Here is a 20,839-nt window from a genome sequence, read left to right on the forward strand (position 1 = left end):
TCTTCGTGCAACATTACGTTTGTCACCCATGCTTTTGATTCCTGTGCTAAGTTTCGCCTTAGCTCACCGTGCTGTCGGCACGTTTGCTTTGTTTGTTGGTACGTTGACTGATTTATGGAGGTTTGCTTTGTTTTGTTTGTTGGTACGTTGACTGATTTATGGACAATAAATCACTGTCTTACCCGCACCTTGCCTCCGGAGTTCCTGCTGCATCTTGGGAGAACGACCCGCACATAAACATGCGACCCAAGCGTAACACGTTCACTTCAAAAGGGCCGTTCAAGACTCGATTTATTCGCAAATGTCACATTTCCAATAAACAACACTTCAGGACATAACAGTGTGAGTTACATGACTTTTATTTCATCACCAGTCAGCACTGTTAGCAGTTTTCTGTAGTGAGGACTTTTGCTAGCTCTTAACCACGATTATTCAAGAAATGTTGACCATCTGTCTCCGTTCAACTGAACAAGAACTGTTAATACGGTATTGTAACAAAACATGGCTCCAGCAGAAAGAAAATGAAAAACTTTGTGTAACATATTTTTACTTGGCATGGTTAGGATTTATCCTCTCCACTACTGGAAATTGCACTTAAATCATCACACAAAATAATGGCACTGTAGGTGAACTGTTTATAAGACAAAGCAAAGCATTAAAAAAAAGGTTGTATTAAAACAAATACATTAAAATTCTTCTGGGAATGAATACTATTAACATCAGACCTTAACTTAGAAATCATTAAATAAAGTTTCCATTATTACTTACCAATGACAAGCATACTTTGACTATAGAGGAGAACCCACTTTGTAACACATTGAATTAGGACCATGAATTCAAAGTCCTGTGTCTGTTATTGAAGATTATGCTGAACATTATTTTTGTTTCTATTAAGCCTTAATAGCTTAATAATGATTAATCAACCCAATACAAATGAGCCTCATTTCTCATTATTCCAAGCAGTGTGTTACAAATCCAGGTTTACTGCATGAGAATAAAAATAACATAATAAAGTGACTTCCTGACACAAAATAAATACTTACAAAGTAGTTCAAGGACTAAAATAAACCTGGTGGATGAACATGCATTTCCTGTAAAAAGAAATATTTCATAATACTAAAAAAGACTAAAAAGCAGCTTTGAAAAAAAAAGCACCACCAAGTAAAACACAAAGTGCTGAGTCAGGGAAACACACACACACACACACACACACACACACACACACACACACACACACACACACACACACACACACACACACACACACACACACACACACACACACACACACACACACACACACACACACACACACACACACACACACACACACACACACACACACACACACACACACACACAGGAAACGCATTCTCCAAGTAACAACACTGGTGAGCCTTTCATTGTTTCAGTCATCATAGTGGCATCCATTCCTGGAAGACTGCAAGGACATTTGATGCTGCAACAAAACAGCTTGCGGAGTTTTGGCACTTTAAAACAAGGCCCTTGTCATGTGGTATATGATCTGGTGCTGGCGGGACGTGGAACATGTGAGGATATCGGGAGCGCTGGTGTCTTTGTCTCGTCTGGAAACTGTGCACTGATCACACTCCTAAAGGACACTTGGGAGATTTACTGTAGGGGGAAAAAAAGGATAGACAAGCAGAGGAATTGTTTTTTTAATCAATTGCTGATTGATAGCAGAGAAGTTACTATACTGTGCGGTGCAGATTTACATGCACGCTAACAAAAAGGTCACTTTCACCATTTGTTCATAAAATTCTTACCAGGATTTTATAAACTTGCATATAAACGTCTGACAAAAACAGTCCTGCAGCGTGTTTACTTCTGCAAAGTTGGACAGCCAGTTAACATCTAAATGTCATTCAATAAGCACACAAGGTTGATCTTTTCTTCTATATTAATCAAGTAATTTACAAAAGGTAAACAAGGTATGCTATAGGCTACTAGGAGCTAGCAGGTAAACAACAGCCAAGCACAATAGCACACACGCTAGACCAGGGGTGTCAAACTCATTTTAGATCGGGGGCCACATGAAAAAAAATCTACTCTCAAGTGGACCGGACTGGTAAAATCACGGCACGAGAACTTAAAAATAAAGACAACTTCAGATTGTTTTCTTTGTTTAAAAATAGAACAAGCACATTCTGAAAATGTCCAAATCATAATATTTTTTTTTTTACACTTACATGTTGCGGTTAATAGCATTCTATCTTTATTTGTCGTTATTCATACTTTCTGAATAAATTATGTGATAATGTTCATCAGTCAACTCATTGGTGTTAATTTTCAATCTATCAAGATAAAAAAATGATATCAAAATCAAATTACGGTACAAGATGTTATTTATGTAGTTTGCTCATTTTCCTTGACTGGTGAACATGTGGTTTATTTTTTATACATATGTAGCATCATCTACAACAGGGGTGTCAAACTCAAATACAGAGTGGGCCAAAATTTAAAACTGAACAAAGCCGCGGGCCAAGGTTGAACAAATTAACCTTTTAATAGGGACCCAAACAAGTTTTGCATTGAATATTGAACAAGCAAGGCTTCTATAACTTTATAGTGATATGCAAAATCGAGTTTCAAATAATAATAATAATAATTAAAAAATATCAAATGGCATATCAAATACAATTTAAATACAAATTGAATGCCTCTTTTCTATTTGCAGCCTTCTGAGGTAAATATCAACATTAACTTTTTCCACAGGCTAATAAATTTGAAAATAAAATAACAATGAATAAACCAACCATTCAGGACTTTAAACTGCTCAGTTTGCATCACACTGATCTAATCTGATGTGCCCAAGCCAGATACCTGGCATCTTTTCTTGGATGCTAGTTCATTCATGTCGGGGCTCAGGCTTTGAGCTGAGGCAACCTTCATTATCGAACGAAGGTGTTCATCAGTCATTATATCTCGTAGTCCACCCAGACCACAGTCTTGGGGGCGTGCCTTATATGCACTGCCTTTAACGTACTCTACGAGCTATCGTCACGTCAACTTTTCATCCATTCTAACATCGTTCAGACCCAGTCACAAGATATGTGCAGCTTCTGTACGCACACACGAGTGAATGCAACGCATACTTCATCAACAGCGATACAGGTTACACTGAGGGTGCCAGTATAAAAAACTTTAACACTGTTAGAAATATACGCCACACTGTGAATCCACACCAAACAAGAATGACAAACACATTTCGGGAGAACATCCGCACCGTAACACAACAGAACAAACACCCACAATCCTTTGCAGCACTAACTCTTCCGGGACGCTACAAAATACACCCCTGCTACCACCAACCCCCCCCACCCCCCACACAGACCTTGTAGCGTCCCGGAAGAGTTAGTGCTGCAAAGGGTTCTGGGTATTTGTTCTGTTGTGTTTATGTTGTGTTACGGTGCGGATGTTCTCCCGAAATGTGTTTGTCATTCTTGTTTGGTGTGGATTCACAGTGTGGTGTATATTTCTAACAGTGTTAAAGTTTTTTATTCGGCTACCCTCAGTGTGACCTGTATCGCTGTTGATGAAGTATGCGTTGCATTCACTTGTGTCTGCTTGCAGAAGCCGCACATAGTATGTGACTGGGCCAGCACTCGTTGGACTGGCTGAAAAGCAGATGTGACGATTTTCGGGAGGGGCACTGAAGTTTGGAAGACTCCTGGGAGGGTTGGCAAGTATTAGAATTAGCGGTGAATGCGGTGTTACCGTGGCACCGCCGCAATATATAATCGACGGGCCAGCTTTAGTGTTAATTTGATATCGCCTCAAGGGCCAAGTGAAATTACACGGTGGGTCAAAATTGGCCCGTGGGCCAGAGTTTCACACCCATGATCTACAAAGATACAAATAATTGCTATTGTGACATCTAGTAGACACATTTAGAACAGCGGTTTTTTTCATTCAAAAATTCCGGCTCATTTTTATACTTTGCACACTCATCCCGAGGGCCGGACAAAACCTGTTCGCGGGCCGTACGTGTGACAACCCTGCGTTAGACATACGTAGTAAGTGTCCTTGGTTGAACAATATTTCAGTCTAAAACAGCACATTTGTCAATATAAACAGGTATATATAGTTGCATATTACTTACACATACGACGTCTCCAAGGCAGAGAAGCCTGTTAGAAAGTATCCAGTAACAAACGTGTCCACGTCATTCATTTTACTGCATCTAGAGCGGAGATGTCAAACACGCGGCCCGCATCAGGCCCGCGAACAGGTTCAACGCGGCCTGCGAGACGAGTTTCCTAAATGTAAAATTGAGCTGCATTTTTAAATGAGAGAAACTGCTGTTCTAAATGTGTCCACTGGATGTCGCTATAGTAATTCTGTTAGGCAAGCAAATAGTTTATTGTATACTGTATACCAAGCAAGAGGTACACTCTAAAGCGTCGACCCAACATAAAACAAACGGGAGTAAAATTGGTAACCCCACTTAAAATGCTGCATGAGACACTGCACATTGATGTAGTTCTGTGAAAATGATTGTCTTCTGTGTAAATTCAAAGAAAGTGAACAGTGTGTGATTTACTGCAATACTGTCAGTCTTTAAAGTTGTTATTGTTGCTTTGTTGAAATTGTTCACACATTGCACAGATTTTATTTTCCTATCGTTACACAGTAATGCCTAGAAGGCAGGGAGTAACTCAACCCTCTTGAATAGTTTGTACCTCAGTTTGTATGGTTTGTTGAGTTAGCAAAGGATTAATATGTGGAAATGACAAATGAGTTAAAGTTAAGTTAAAGTCCCAAAGTTTGTCACACACACACTGGGTGTGGTGAAATGTGTCCTCTGCATTTGACCCATCCCTTTGTTCACTCCCTGGGAGGTGAGGAGAGCAGTGAGCAGCAGCATGCGCCACGCTCAGGAATCAAGCAGGGAACTCAAGACCTTCCAGTCTCAGGGCGGACAGTCTAACCACAAGGCCACTGAGCTGAGGTAGTTGATCATAGAATACTTTTTATTTAAGGGCTAGATGGGCTGTGACTTAAAGTTTAATTGCTTTGTAGATACACTGAGATTCTAAGTTCATTGTGTTCTTCACGGAGTTTTTGAAACGACACCGATTTTTATCCTTAGAATTTTCAACTAACTTGAAGTGTTTTGTCAAGAGGATTATTTGTGATGTGTACATTTTCAGAATGTGCTTGTTCTATTTTGGGCCGAAGTAAAACAAAAAAAGAAAATCTGAAGTTGTCGGAGTTGTATTTTTAAAGGCCTACTGAAATGATTTTTGTTTATTTAAACGGGAATAGCAGATCCATTCTATGTGTCATACTTGATCATTTCGCGATATTGCCATATTTTTGCTGAAAGGATTTAGTAGAGAAAATCGACGATAAAGTTCGCAACTTTTGCTCGCTGATAAAAAAAAGCCTTGCCTGTACCGGAAGTAGCGTGACGTCACAGGAGCTAGTATTCCTCACAATTCCCCATTGTTTACAATGGAGCGAGAGAGATTCGGACCGAGAAAGTGATGATTACCCCATTAATTTGAGCGAGGATGAAAGATTCGTAGATGAGGAACGTTACAGTGAACGACTTGAGAGGCAGTGATGGACGTATCTTTTTTCGCTCTGACCGTAACTTAGGTACAAGCTGGCTCATTGGATTCCACACTCTCCTTTTTATATTGTGGATCACGGATTTGTATTTTAAACCACCTCGGACACTATATCCTCTTGAAAATGAGAGTCGAGAACGCGAAATGGACATTCAGTGCCTTTTATCTCCACGACAATACATCGGCGAAATGCTTTAGCTACGAGCTAACGTGATAGCATCGTGCTTTAACTGCATATAGAAACAAAAAAAATAAACCCCTGACTGGAAGGATAGATAGAAAATCAACAATACTATTAAACCGTGGACATGTAAATACACGGTTAATGCTTTCCAGGCTGGCGAAGGTTAACAATGCTGTGCTAACGACGCCATTGAAGCTAACTTAGCAACTTAGCAACCAGACCTCACAGAACTATGTACTCTCTCCTTTTTCTATTGTGAATCACGGATTTGTATTTTAAACCACCTCGGATACTATATCCTCTTGAAAATGAGAGTCGAGCACGCGAAATGGACATTTAAAGTGACTTATCTCCAAGACAATACATCGGTGACACACTTAGCTACTGAGCTAGCGCGATAGCATCGTTCTCAAATGAAGATAGAAACAAAATAAATAAACCCCTGACTGGAAGGATAGATAGAAAATCAACAATACTATTAAACCGTGGACATGTAAATACACCGTTAACGCTTTCCAGGCTGGCGAAGGTTAACAATGCTGTGCTAACGACGCCATTGAAGCTAACTTAGCAACCAGACCTCACAGAACTATGTACTCTCTCCTTTTTCTATTGTGAATCACGGATTTGTATTTTAAACCACCTCGGATACTATATCCTCTTGAAAATGAGAGTCGAGCACGCGAAATGGACATTTAAAGTGACTTATCTCCAAGACAATACATCGGTGACACACTTAGCTACTGAGCTAGCGCGTAGCATCGTTCTCAAATGAAGATAGAAACCCATCAACAGCCGTGCTCACCTGCATTCCAGCGATCAACGGCACGACGAAGGACTTCATCCGTGGGTTTGGCGGCAAGCATCGGCTAGGCGTAGTAAGTAGTCCTTGTTGTGTTGCGGTAAGTATTGTAATGCCCCGCAGTGGAGAAGGAGTCACACAGACGAGGAAGCGCTGCTCAATCGCTTTATTAAAAAGCGGTAACTGGTTGTAGTTCAAAAAGTAACGCACACACATACACGAGCTGCTGTTAGCCAAAACTCACGCTCACACACACAAGTTCTCCGCCAACTCACTCGCGCATGCGCGTTCCCCAAACCCTTAAAGACAGTACACTAATGCAAATATCACAGATATTACAGTATTGTACTTAGCCGCTAAGACACCGATCGATCCCACCTACAACGTTCTTCTTTGCAGTCTCCATTGTTCATTAAACAAATTGCAAAAGATTCACCAACACAGATGTCCAGAATAATGTGGAATTTTGTCGAAGAAAACAAGAGGCTTTTCTATCGGGTCCGATGGGGTCCAACCACTTCCGTTGCTTTGGTGACGTCACGCGCATAAATTATATCCAAAGGAGTTTTTCAACCGGAAGTGTGGCGGGAATTTTAAAATTGCACTTCATAAGTTAACCCGGCCATATTGGCATGTGTTGCAATGTTAAGATTTCATCATTGATATATAAACTATCAGACTGCGTGGTTGGTAGTAGTGGCTTTCAGTAGGCCTTTAAGTTATTATGCCAGGATTTAACCCGTCCGGCCCACGTGGGAATAGATTTTCCTAAATGCGGCCCCTGAGCTAAAATGAGTTTGACACCCCTGGTCTAGAACTTCCATCCATCCATCCATCCATTTTCTAACGCTTGTCCCTCTCGGGTTGCGGGGGGTGCTGGAGCCTATCCCAGTTGCATTAACTTCATGAATTATTGTGGCCACTAGGTGTCTACAAACAAACAACTACAGACAGCGCCCTCTGCTGAATTCATAGCTGCAGCAGTTATCACAAACAAATATATAGTTACAATACGACATACTTGATGGCTGGAAGAGGCTCCTTTGCCCTTGGTCTTGCTCTTCCCCCCCGCTAGTGTGGCCGTACTACGCCGCGCCTGCTCGTGGTCAAACTCCAGGTCCTCCAGACGCTGCGTGAGGGCCAGTTTCTGCTGGATGGCCATTCGTAACAGAGAGTTCAGGGTCTTCTTCTCGTCCTCGGCCGCCGCCAGCTGCCGCTGCATGTCGTCCAGCTGCGTCACGTACTCGTCGCACCTGAGAGGAGACAGGGAGGAAATGAGATTATTAACCTTACCACCAGCAGGGGGTGCCATCTAGCCTCTTCTTTAGGAACGCACAGACAATGCTCACCATGAGTCAAATGCACTTTCCAGATGGAAGATGAATATTACATCAGACGCTTCCCACAATGCCTTGTGCCTTTGCCATATTCATGCTTGTTTGTATGATGTGTTATTAGATAGACAGACACATACAGTACAGGCCATATGTTTGGACACACCTTCTCATTCAATGCGGTTTTTTTATTTTCATGACTATTTACATTGTAGATTGTCACTGAAGGCATCAAAACTATGAATGAACACATGTGGAGTTATGTACTTAACAAAAAAAGGTGAAATAACTGAACACGTTTTATATTTTAGTTTCTTCAAAATAGCCACCCTTTGCTCTGATTACGGCTTTGCACACTTTTGGCATTCTCTCGATGAGCTTCAAGAGGTAGTCACCTGAAATGGTTTTCACTTCACAGGTGTGCTTGAAGCTCATTGAGAGAATGCCAAGAGTGTGCAAAGCAGTAATCAGAGCAAAGGGTGGCTATTTTGAATAAACTAGAATATAAAACATGAAGTGAAAACCATTTCAGGTGACTACCTCTTAAGCTTATCGAGAAAATGCCAAGAGTGTGCGAAAAAGTAATCACAGCAAAGGGTGGCTATTTTGAAGAAACTAGAATATAAAACATGTTTTCAGTTATTTCCCCTTTTTTTGTTAAGTACATAACTCCACATGTGTTCATTCATAGTTTTGATGCCTTCAGTGACAATCTACAATGTAAATAGTCATGAAAATAAATTTTTGGACTGTACTGTATACTAACGATAATAACTACCGGTAAATGAAAAACTAAACGAAAATCTGAATATATGTAATTACATTTTGATTAATGCATACCTTGAAGCAAACATGGCTCTGAGGGAGGAGAAGGTAGCGGCGTCTTCTTTTAAAGCCTTGAGTTCATTGCGGAGCTTCATCATGGTCTCCCTCACCATGGCCTTCTCGCTGTCATATTTGCTTTTCAGGTTGGCCAGGGCAACCTCAGCTGTCTGCAGAATCAGCATATAAATCACCATACAGTTATAACGATGTACAGTTTGCAGTGCACCGCATCATCATAATGTGTGTATGTACAGTCTTTTCATGTGGAAGCTAACTCTTTTACTAGCAAAACGCTGAACACGAAATATTGAACATTTGTCAAAACATGCACCCCCTACTGTGTTGCTTTGAGCTCCATCAGTCGGATTGACTTGAAATTTCTCAAACAGTTCAACATGCTCTACAAAAACACCCAGTGTAACTTTAAGGTGTTTAGCTGGAGTTGATCACCACGACCTTTGGTACACACCTTTAGGGACTGAAAAGCACATGTATGTGAGATTAAGTATCAGTATATATCTCAAGATGGCGGCGCCCTGCTCGGCTGCAGAGGCTTGTGGTAGTAATGGAACTCTTTTGGAAAATATATCGGTAAATTCTGAAAATTTCAAAGTTAACTTCCAGCGTAGTCACTCCATAGTAACATACGACCGCCAGACAATTTAAGATGTAAATAAATCGAACAGTTTTAGACCAAAAGATGCGTATACGCTGGACCTCCTCTGTAGCATGGGAATACTACGCCGGCTACACCCAGCGGCCTGTGACGCAGCGGAGCCAAGTACCAGCGGGGACCATCGACGGGGGAGAGGTAAGCGGTGTGATCGGAAGCAGAAACGGGGATGGCGAGCGGGGCTAACAACAAAGCTAAAAGCTAATGCTCACAAAACGCAGCTTCTTTCCATCCTGCTTTCAAAAATGTCCGTTCCCTGGAAAACAAACTGGACTGTTTGTACACGTCACAACTGTTTGTTTTTGTAAAACTGTATGTTTATTTTGTTGACCACTGACCGAATAAATAATAAACTAAACTAAGAAGACTACCTGAAGCTGGATTTAAATGCAAGAAGGGAGATGAATGACTGCTGTGCCATATTTCTCTTAGAAACGTGGCTGAAACCATCCGTTCCGGGCGAGGCAGTTAGCATCGAGGGGCTAACAATGTTTCGGTCGGACAGAAGCAGTACTCTCACCGGTAAATCCCGAGGCGGCAGTGTTTACATATTCACCAACAACAACTGGTGCAACAATGGGAAGATAGTCTCATGTTACTGCTCTCCCGATGTAGAACTATTAACTATAAAATGCAGGCCATTTTATTTACCCCGGGAATTCAGTGCTATGATCTTCACAGCCGCGTACATTTCTTCCAGTGCCAACACCAAAGAAGCTTTGAATGCTTTGTACTGCTCCATCAATGAACTGCAATCTACACATCGAGAGGGCGTTGTCATCATGGCAGGGGACTTTAATCAAGCTAACATGAAAAGTGTGTTCCCCCATTTCCATCAATATGTGAATTTTGCAACCAGGGGTGGAAGCAAGCTAGACATGGTCCACAGCAACATCAAGCTGGCATTCAAAGCTGCACCCCGCCCACCTCGGCTCCTCAGACCATCTCTCTGTGATGCTAATTCCTGCATACAAGCCTCTGCTGTTTAGAAAGCAAGCTACAGTGAAGCAGGTGAGCACCTGGCCAGAGGGAGCAATGGAAGCATTACAAGACTACTTCGAAAGCACAGACTGGGACATGTTCAAGGCAGCTGCCACCGAAAATCATCACACAAGTGTGGAGGAGTATGCAGAGTCTGTGTCCACATACATTCAGAAGTGCATGAAGGATGTTAGTGTGATCAAGAACATCCCCACACGGGCCAACGAGAAACCCTGGATGAACTGTGAGGTACGTGCAATGCTGAAGGCTCGGAACAACGCTTTTAAATCTGGCGACATGGTGGCACTTAAAACAGCCAGAGCTAACCTGAACCGTGCCATTGGGGTTCCAAAGCGTGCTCACAGTCGTGCGGGACTTCTTCGAGAACCCCACGAACACTAAACAAATTTGGCAGGGCATACATGTCATCACGGACTATAAAGCTACCCCCCATCCCTTTGACAACAGCATCAGCTTTCTGAACAACCTCAACAACCACTTTGCGAGGTTTGAGGCACTTAACACCACTCCGGCGAGGAAATCCATCCCTCACCCTGATGAGCAGCCGCTCAACCTGGACACAGCGGATGTCCGGAGAACCCTGAGGAGAGTGAACCCCCGGAAAGCAGCGGGACCTGATGACATTCCGGGCAGGGTCCTAAAGGGATGTGCAGACCAGCTGGCTGGGGTTCTCACAGACATCTTCAACACCTCGCTGACCCAGGCTGTGGTACCATCATGTTTTAGGACGGCCACAATCATTCCAGTACCTAAAAAACCCCACAATCTCCTCCCTCAATGATAATCGCCCCGTGGCACTCACCCCCAACATAATGAAGTGCTTCGAGAGGCTGGTAAAGGGATACATTTTCTCCAGACTTCCCCCCACATTTGACCCATACCAGTTTGCTTATCGCCCTAACCACTTCACAGAGGACGCCATCTCCTCTGCACTCCACCTGAGCTTAAAACATCTGGAAGAAAGGACACACACATGCAGATGTTGTTTCTGGACTTCAGCTCGGCGTTCAACACCATCATCCCGCAGCACTTGGTGAGCAAACTGGCCCCCCTTGGATTCAGTACCCCCCTATGCAACTGGCTGCTTGACTTCCTCACAGACAGACCCCAGTCTGTGAGAGTGGGCAACAACACCACCAGTGCCATCTAAGGCTGAAACGACGCGTCGACATAGTCGACGTCATCGGTTATGTAAATACGTCGACGCCGTTTTTGTGCATCGACGCGTCGCATATTTACGTCACACTACCGTCATGGCGGACCGCAAAGCAGACGATCAAAGCAGACGATGTGAGCGGTGCGAGCGAGGGGGGAAAAGCATGCCAAAAGTGGTCAAAAGTGTGGGAGTATTTCAATAAACGGCCTAATAATGTTGTTGTATGCACACTGTGTCGAGCGGAAATGGCCTATCATAGCAGCACAACGGCTATGAACGAACATTTGAAAAGAAAACCATCAACTCGTCAATCGTCCGCGCGAGCATACGTTGTCATCATTACATAAAAACATGAATGTGTCATTTGTATCTGCTAGGGGTGTAACGGTACGTGTTTTGTATTGAACCGTTTCGGTACAGGGCTTTCGGTTCGGCACGGGGGTGTACCGAACGAGTTTCTAAGCTAAAGCTAACTTTAGCTGCTAAAGTCTTACCAAGCTGCTTCGCTCCTCTGCCTCTGTCTCAGCACGCAGCATTGTCCCACCCACACAACCATCTGATTGGTACACACGCAGCATTGTCCCACCCACACAACCATCTGATTGGTACACACGAAGCATTATCAGCCAATCAGCAGTGTGTATTCAGAGCGCATGTAGTCAGCGCTTCAGCGTGGAGCAGATAGGTGTTTAGCAGGTGAGCATCAGGCAGCGGACTCTCCCCAAATGATAATAAACACCTCCCAGTCAACTACTAGTAACATCACTATGAGCCCGTTGACCTTCTAGAAATATAAACTGCAGCTCAGCTCACTCGCAGTCCTGGCTTGAGGTGAAGGCTAATTACCTCTCAGTTCCAGCCACATCGATCCCTTCTGAGCGCCTATTTTCAGCTGCTGGGAATATTGTAAACAAGAAAAGAACCAAACATGTAGACATGCTAACCTTTCTTCATTACAACTGTTAGTCACTCACTGGAATGAGTATAATTGGTTATTGTGTACTGTGTTGGACTGGATGTTTATTTTGCACATTTTAAAAGCAATACTTAATGTTTACAGTGCTCCAGAATATTTAGATTGGCACTTTTTTGTATTGGATGTTTATCTTTATTTTTGCACATTTTAGCAAACAAGCAATACTTTCACTTTTGTTGAAATGTTTACACTGTTGTTACAGAATATTTCGTTTTGCACTTTTTTGTATTGGATGTTTATCTTTATTTTTGCACATTTTAAAGCAAAATAAGCAATACTTTTACTTTTGAAATGCTTATACTATTGCAGAATATTAAGATTTGCACTGGATGTTGACTTTTATATTTGCACATTAAAAAGCAAATAAGCTACTTTTAATTTTGTTAAATGTTAAAAGTTTTAAATGTTTACATTGTTACAGAATATTTAGTCATGTTGTTGTCAATGTTGACTGAGTGGCCATACTTCTTTTTTTTTGTAAATAAAAGCCATGCCTTTTGAAAAAACGGGCCTACATTTATTTTTTCATCTTCATTTTGAATAAAAAAATAATCGGTAAAAGGAAAAATAATCTATAGATTAATCGAAAAAAAAATAATCTATAGATTAACCGATTAATCGAAAAAAATAATCTATAGATTAATCGATAGAAAAATAATCGTTAGCTGCAGCCTTAGTGCCATCTCCCTGAGCACCGGCTACCCCCAGGGCTGCATCCTGAGTACGCTGCTGTTCACGTTGATGACCCATGACTGCTGCGCCAGGTCCACTACTAACCACATTGTGAAGTATGCGGACGACACAACAGTAGTGGGCCTCCTCCGTGACAACGACATGGGACTACAGGGAGGAGGTGAAACATCTGGTTGACTGGTGCAGAACCAACAACCTGGTCCTGAACGTCGACAAGACCAAGGAGATCATCGTCGACTTCAGGAAGCACAAGTCCAGCCACACTCCACTCTTCATTAACGGCACAGCGGTGGAGGTGGTAAGACAATATGTCCAGGTCCCTACACACCACAGCTCTTGTAAAAAGAGCTCAGCAGCGCATGCACTTTCTGCGTCGGATGAAAAGAGCACAGCTCCCTCCCCCCATTCTCACCACATTCTACAGAGGCACTATAGAGAGCCTACTGACCAACTGCATCTCTGTCTGGACTGGAGCCTGCAGAGCCTCAGACTGGAAGTCTCTGCAGAGAGTGGTGAGGACAGCGGAAAAGATCATCAGGACTCCTCTTCCTCCTATCTAGGAGATCGCAAAAAGCCGCTGCCTGACCAGGGCTCAGAACATCTGCAGAGACTCCTCCCACGCCCACCAAGGACTGTTTTCACTGCTGGACTCTAGAAAGAGGTTCCGCAGCTTCCGTAGCAGAACCTCCAGGTTGAATTGATTACGTGGATACCATGAATTGATCACGTGGACCCCGACCTAAACAAGTTGAAAAACGTATTCGGGTGTTACCATTTAGTGGTCAATTGTACAGAATATGTACTGAACTGTGCAATCTACTAATAAAAGTTTCAATCAATTCAATCAATCAATTCTGTAACAGCTTCTTCCCTCAGGCCATAAGACTCTTTAACGCATCATAATAATCCCCTCAATTACCCCATAAAATGGATTAACTCACTGGAATATAAAGATAATATAACATACATCCATTAACGTGGATGCATATGCAAAAGTGCAATATATTTATCTGTACAATAATCCATTTATTTGTATTTGCACCTTATTGCTATTTTATCCTGCACTACCATGAGCTAATGCAACGAAATTTTGTTCTTATCTGTACTGTAAAGTTCAAATTTGAATGACAATAAAAAGGAAGTCTAAGTCTAAGTCTAATATCGCGATATAATGTTTGATTTTTTTTTCTACCTATTATGTCGGAAGAAACCGGAAGTTGCGAAGCAAGGTTGGTTACACGAACAAAGGCACCCACTCTCTGGTAACCAAGCGTCGAAGGAAGTGATCACTAGTCAGTGGGACTGACACGCTAACAGCCAATCGGGTAACATTGTCAACTATCAAGTTTGGTTGCATTAGCTTGTCCCACAGTTGATTCTTTATATGGAGTGAGAAGAGAAACTAAAAAAGGAGTGCTGAAGAGAGCGAAGAAATTGACTATAAAAAACGGAAATGTCACCTCGACAGTATGGCAGATGTTTTGGTATTTTTCAAATGATGCAAGACTGTTAATTCCAAACCACCCTAGCCGAGCTCACCCTTTAGAGCACAGCCGTAACTTCTTAGCATTAAAACTCCAGAAAATATTTCCTCTCAGGTTTCTCTGTTTACATTTTCACACTTTGCACTATTTTGTTAAACTTTATTTACCATTTCTTACGAATTCCTTATTGTTTACCTTAATTTTAAGAGGTTATTAGTTGCATTTCCATTGCAGTTTTTGGCAAAATAAACGTGATATTTGTAAAATTTTAACAAAGTACATTTGCGATTTGTATGTATTTCCATTTAGGGTGTTTTGCGTTGAACCGTAATTCTCATTAAATCTCGTCCCGCAAGACTCCACTTTGAGAAAGATGGACGCTTTGCGATTCCATGGTTTTGGAGCTGTGATCGGGTGATCGCTCAAAGGCAATGTCCTTACGTATGTCAGCGGCCACGAATAAGGGATTTTTGGGAGAGAATTGTGAATGAGGAATTCACGGAACCGTCATGTCTGGTGTTTAGGTGCCCTGTAATTGCGAAAAAAGTGTTTCCATCATGCTTTTGCGACTTCAAAAAGGAAACGTCTGAAAAACCATCGCATGAGAGTGTAAAAATGTTTCAGCTGTATTTCAGAGGTTTTTCAAAATATGGGTGTTTCTATTACCAGTTTCTTATTGCAATATTTGGGTTTTGCGCATTTCTAGGTGTAATGGAAACGCAGCTACTGTTAAGTGCTCAATGTGGTTTTAAAATGTTGTTTACATTGATTGTTTGAGTGTTTTCTATGGTTGTGTTGACATTATACTGTAACCAGAGGAAGGTTACATTTGAAATACAAATGTTAACATTTAATATATTTTAAAGCTAGCCTAAAGCTGACCAACACGCCAGATTGTAGTCACCTGGAGGCAAATTTTTGCATCTTAACGCTAAGAAAACGGAAATGCTGATTATCGGTCCTGCTAGACACCGGCACCTATTTAATAATACCACCTTACCAGATGACAACCAAACAATTATACAAAGCGACTCTGTAAAGAATCTCAGTATTATCTTCGACCCAACTCTCTTATTTGAGTCACACATTAAGAGCGTTACTAAAACAGCCTTCTTTCATACATAATATCGCTAAAATGTGTCCCATTTTGTCCACCGCCAACGCTGAGATCATTATTCATGCATTCGTTACGTCTCGCCTCGATTACTGTAACGTATTATTTTTAGGTCTCCATATGTCTAGCATTAAAAGATTACAGTTAGTACAAAAAGCGGCTGCTAGACTTTTGACAAGGACAAGAAACTGTAATCGTATTACGCCTATACTGGCTCACCTGCACTGGCTTCCTGTGCACTTAAGGTGTGACTTTAAGGTTTTACTACTTACGTATAAAATACTACACGGTCTAGCTCCATCCTATCTTACTGATTGTATTGTACCATATGACCCGGCAAGAAATATGCGTTCAAAAAACTGTGGCTTATTAGTGATTCCCAGATCCCAAAAAAAGTCTGCGGGCTTTAGAGCGTTTTCTTATCGGGCTCCAGTACTCTGGAATGCCCTTCCGGTAACAGTAAGAGATGCTACCTCAGTAGAAACATTTAGGTCCCATCTTAAAACTCATTTGTATACTATAGCCTTTAAATAGAACCATTTTTAGACCAGTTGATCTGCCGTCTCTCTTTTTTGCTCTGCCCCCCTCTCCTGCGTGGAGAGGTTATCAGGTGACCACGGAGGACACGCTAGCTGTTCCAATTCGGGACCCAGGGTGGACCACTCCTCTGTGCATCAGTTAGTGACGTCTCTGCGCTGCTGACTTGTTTCCCCGGCAAACATGCTTTATCAGTATAATTTTTCAAACCCCGCTTAGAAAAGCTGTGCACTACAAAACATTTTCTTAATAGCCATTAATCTTGATTTCCTCATTTTGGTTAAAAAAAAAAATCTGCACAAATTGTTTCATTAATTCTTGTTTTGTAGATCATATATTATTACATTGTGCTCCTGAGTTAATGTTGCTGATCACTTTGAGTTTAATTGTTCGTTTATTGAGTTAATTTTTTTGTACTTTTCTGTATCAAATGGTTTAAGTCGGTCAAAAAATGTTTATAGTTTAAATAATTATTTTTGTTTAAATTTCAGGCAAATAGATGAACTTTAAATACTTTGTTAATGTTAATAAAGTTGTTCTTTGGGGGGGGTAACAGGAAATAAGTCCGAGGCACAAAAAGTTCCTCCTCTAAAAAATTTAGAATATTCCCCTGGTCACATGGTCCACAGGAAGTTGCATCATTCAGATCCTCTAATAGTCCAAAATAAAGTCACTCATTTATTTTTTTGTATATTACATCATGTTTGACTAAAAAGGGGTCTCAGGACAGTCCTGTTACCTAAATTTTTGATGTGACTTATTTATTTCTAAAATACAATGTTTGCTTAATAACTTTATTTTGCTTAGTGTCAACATGCTATTAGCATGTATAGTTCACGTATAGTACTGTTTTTATAATTCAATCCTAAAACTCAGTCATGCTACTCAATTGAGTCATCTTCTACTTAGGGAACTTCGCACAGATATGAAACAACGTTTTGTGAGATGTGCAATACACATATAGAACTCGTGAATGTGTGTATTATCAGATTTAGAGTTACAACAAAGGCATTTTTTAAACATTTATCTTAGCGGTGCAGTAATCAAGTAATCTATCGAATAGTTTGTTTGATTAATCAAGTAATCTGGTAAAACACACTTTATAGCCTCACTGTGTATTTTAGGGAAAATATTTGAAATAAACAGTGATTTTTCTGCTTGCCATAACCTCCATATTTGTTCTAATACATTCAAATCATCAACATTGAATTTGCACTTTCAACATGTGTGCGTTGTTAAAATTTTCAAAAAATAAACAGATCCCAGCGTGTGCACTCACTCTATTGCAGCTAATCAAATCAATCAATTCAATCGATGAATCGTTGTAGCCCTAGTTTATTTTGAGTTACACTATTGGCAAATTACTGGATGGAATGGCCCAGGTGAGTGCAAGCATACCTGCTTGTTGGCTTTGAGCACAGCTCTGAGCGTGGCGATCTGCTCTCTCTTGGTGCTGAGCAAGGACTTCAGCTTGAGGATCTCCGCCATGCAAGCCTCCTTGTCCTTATCCGCCACGGTGCTCAGTTCCAGATTGGCCATCCTCTGGCGGCAGAGCTCGGTGGTGCGGTCCACTGCCTGCTGCAGGTGGCGGATCTGGTCTCCAATGATGGCGACAAGGTTGTAGACGTTCATGGGCTCCGGGCGAGGCTCTAGGCGGAGCGCCGGGCGGGGCTCCGGGGCCGAGTCGGACTTCCCGGTTTCGGTCTCGGAAATAAGTCCGTTGGTGAGGAGTACAGAGGAGTGGGGGTCCTTGGCTTCTTGCCCTCGTCGCACCAAGGCCTTGCCCTCCTTGTAGTAGTCCAGCATGACACGGTTGGGGGTCTCGTTGTTGCACATGCAGACGTGGTTGTAGAGATTGGCCAGCTCCTCGCTGAAAGCTATGAGCTCGTCTTGAGCCACGTTGAGGCTGCCAAGTGATTCTCCTGCAGCGGCAGAGACCAGACGCAGCTCATTCTCCAGGCGGGCCACTTCAAGTTTATCCGTTTGGCTGATCTTCTCCAAGGACGCCAACCTGGACCTCACCTCCTGGAGGTCGTTCTCCAGCCGCGCTCGTTCCTCCTGATACTGGCTTTGGCAGTTCTCGTACTGTGCCCTCACCGTCTTCAGCTCCTGCCTCAGCTCGCCCGCTTCAGACACAGCCACGGTGTATTTACACTTCAGGATCTCAGGCCCATTGATGTCCAGCTCGTAGTAGTCTCCGTCTTCGTGGCTGTCTCGCTCCTTCTCGCCGTCGTGCGCAGACTGGCGCTCCTTGCTGGCCTGGAGCTTCCTGATGGCGCTGAGGTTCTCTGTGAGTCTGTTGACCGTTTCCTTTTGCTCGGACACGGTGCCATAGGCATGTTCCAGCTGCTTCTGGTTCTCCTGCAGAGTGTTGATGAGCGCCATTTTTTCCCTCTCCACCTACACAAATAGCAGAAAAAAACATATTTATTTATTTGTGGTGGCTCACCACAAATATATTAGGCGCAACTTGTTGCCCCTCGCTCAAACACATTATAATGGGACTGCCTGTGAATGTAGCTTGTCGCTACAACAGCGCACGGTAGACAGCATCGTAACACTGTTCTTAACACACCTCAGACGCACCTGGTCTGCCCGAGAATAAGAAGACGTAGCAAGAAAGGTCAGTATTGCCAACTTAATGACTTGGTCACTATATTTAGCGAGAATTCAGATTCACTTAAATTCTGTTTTTCAAATAACAACTAGCAACATATCTTGCGACTTTTTCTGGTATTATTAGACAATTTAGAGCAAGGGTGTCAAACTCGTTTTCATTGAGGGCCACGTCGCAGTTATGGTTGCCCTCAGAGGGACGATTTTAACAATGAGTAATATATGAGTATACATGTACTGTATATTAGGGGTGTGGGAAAAATCGATTCGAATTCGAATCGCGATTCAGAATCGATTCTCATTTTTAAAAAATGAGAATCTAAATTTATTTTATTTTATTTTATTTTTTAAAATTAATCAATCCAACAAAACAATACACATCAATACCATAACAATGCAATCCAATTCCAAAACCAAACCCGACCCAGCAACACTCAGAACTGCAATAAACAGAGCAATTGATAGGAGACACAAACACGACACAGAACAAACCAAAAGTAGTGAAACAAAAATGAATATTATCAACAACAGTATCAATATTAGTTACAATTTCAACATAGCAATGATTAAAAATCCGTCATTGACATTATCATTAGACATTTATAAAAAATAAATAAAAATGAACAATAGTGTCACAGTGGCTTACACTTGCATCGCATCTCATAAGCTTGACAACACACTATGTCCAATATTTTCACAAAGATAAAATAAGTCATATTTTTGGTTCATTTAATAGTTAAAACAAATTTACATTATTGCAATCAGTTGATAAAACATTGTCCTTTACAATTATAAAAGCTATCTACTACTCTGCTTAGATGTCAGCAGACTGGGGTAGATCCTGCTGAAATCCTATGTATTGAATGAATAGAGAATCGTTTTGAATCGGGAAAAAAATCGTTTTTGAATCGAGAATCGTGTTGAATTGAAAAGAAATCGATTTTGAATCGAATTGTGACCCCAAGAATCGATATTGAATCGAATCATATAATATATATATATATATATATATATATATATATATATATATATATATATATATATATATATATATATATATATATATATATATATATATATATATATATATATATATATATATATATATACACACATTAACCTGCTCAGTGGCCTTGTGGTTAGAGTGTCCGCCCTGAGATCGGTAGGTCGTGAATTCAAACCCCGGTCGAGTTATACCAAAGACTATAAAAATGGGACCCATTACCTCCCTGCTTGGCACTCAGCATCAAGGGTTGGAATTGGGGGTGAAATGATTCCCGGGCGTGGCCACCGCTGCTGCTCACTGCTGCCCTCACCTCCCAGGGGGTGAACAAGGGGATGGGTCAAATGCAGAGGACAAATTTCACCACACCTAGTGTGTGTGTGACAATCATTGGTACTTTAACTTTAACTTAACAATATATTTTTTTACATAAGCTGCAAAAAAAATATTGAAATTTTACTTTTAAAAAAACTGGCAGCTCAGTCACCAGAATTTTACAGTAAAAGCTGTGGTTTTTTTTACAGCATATAAAATTTCAATAAATAGAATGTAATGGAAAAACAATACCAATGTTCTTAGCGGTAAAATTCAAGCAACAGAGCTGCCGGTTTTGGTTTTTTTACCATAAAATCTTGTTTTAATGTTTTTTTCGTTTGTTTTTTAATGTTTTAGTATCTTGCTGTATATGGAAAAAAACAGAACTAAAGTTGTTTTTGCGGTAAAAAACTCACCATAAAATCTATTGTCAAATTTACAGTCTACAATTTGTTTTGAAATCATAAGTCCAGCAGTTATTTAAGTACAGTATTTATCTTTCTTTTAACAACAAAATATTTTTGGAAT

The 20,839-nt window shown here is 41.3% G+C and overlaps 1 protein-coding gene across 1 annotated transcript in view; it reads right to left on the reverse strand.

The window, feature by feature from the left end:
* Nucleotides 1-343: 343 nt before the first annotated feature.
* bicd2 (bicaudal D homolog 2 (Drosophila)) overlaps nt 344-20,839 on the reverse strand; it is a 39,857-nt gene continuing 19,361 nt past the window's right edge. The window contains exons 5-8 of the mRNA XM_062052529.1: nt 17,776-18,777; nt 8,758-8,909; nt 7,605-7,836; nt 344-1,635 (exon numbers count right to left, since the gene is read on the reverse strand). Of these exons, the coding sequence (XP_061908513.1) occupies nt 1,633-1,635; nt 7,605-7,836; nt 8,758-8,909; nt 17,776-18,777 (1,389 nt within the window). The 3' untranslated portion in view covers nt 344-1,632. The remainder of the gene's footprint in view (nt 1,636-7,604; nt 7,837-8,757; nt 8,910-17,775; nt 18,778-20,839) is intronic.

Source organism: Entelurus aequoreus, linkage group LG01 (genome assembly GCF_033978785.1).
Source record: "Entelurus aequoreus isolate RoL-2023_Sb linkage group LG01, RoL_Eaeq_v1.1, whole genome shotgun sequence".
NCBI classification, from domain to species: domain Eukaryota; kingdom Metazoa; phylum Chordata; class Actinopteri; order Syngnathiformes; family Syngnathidae; genus Entelurus; species Entelurus aequoreus.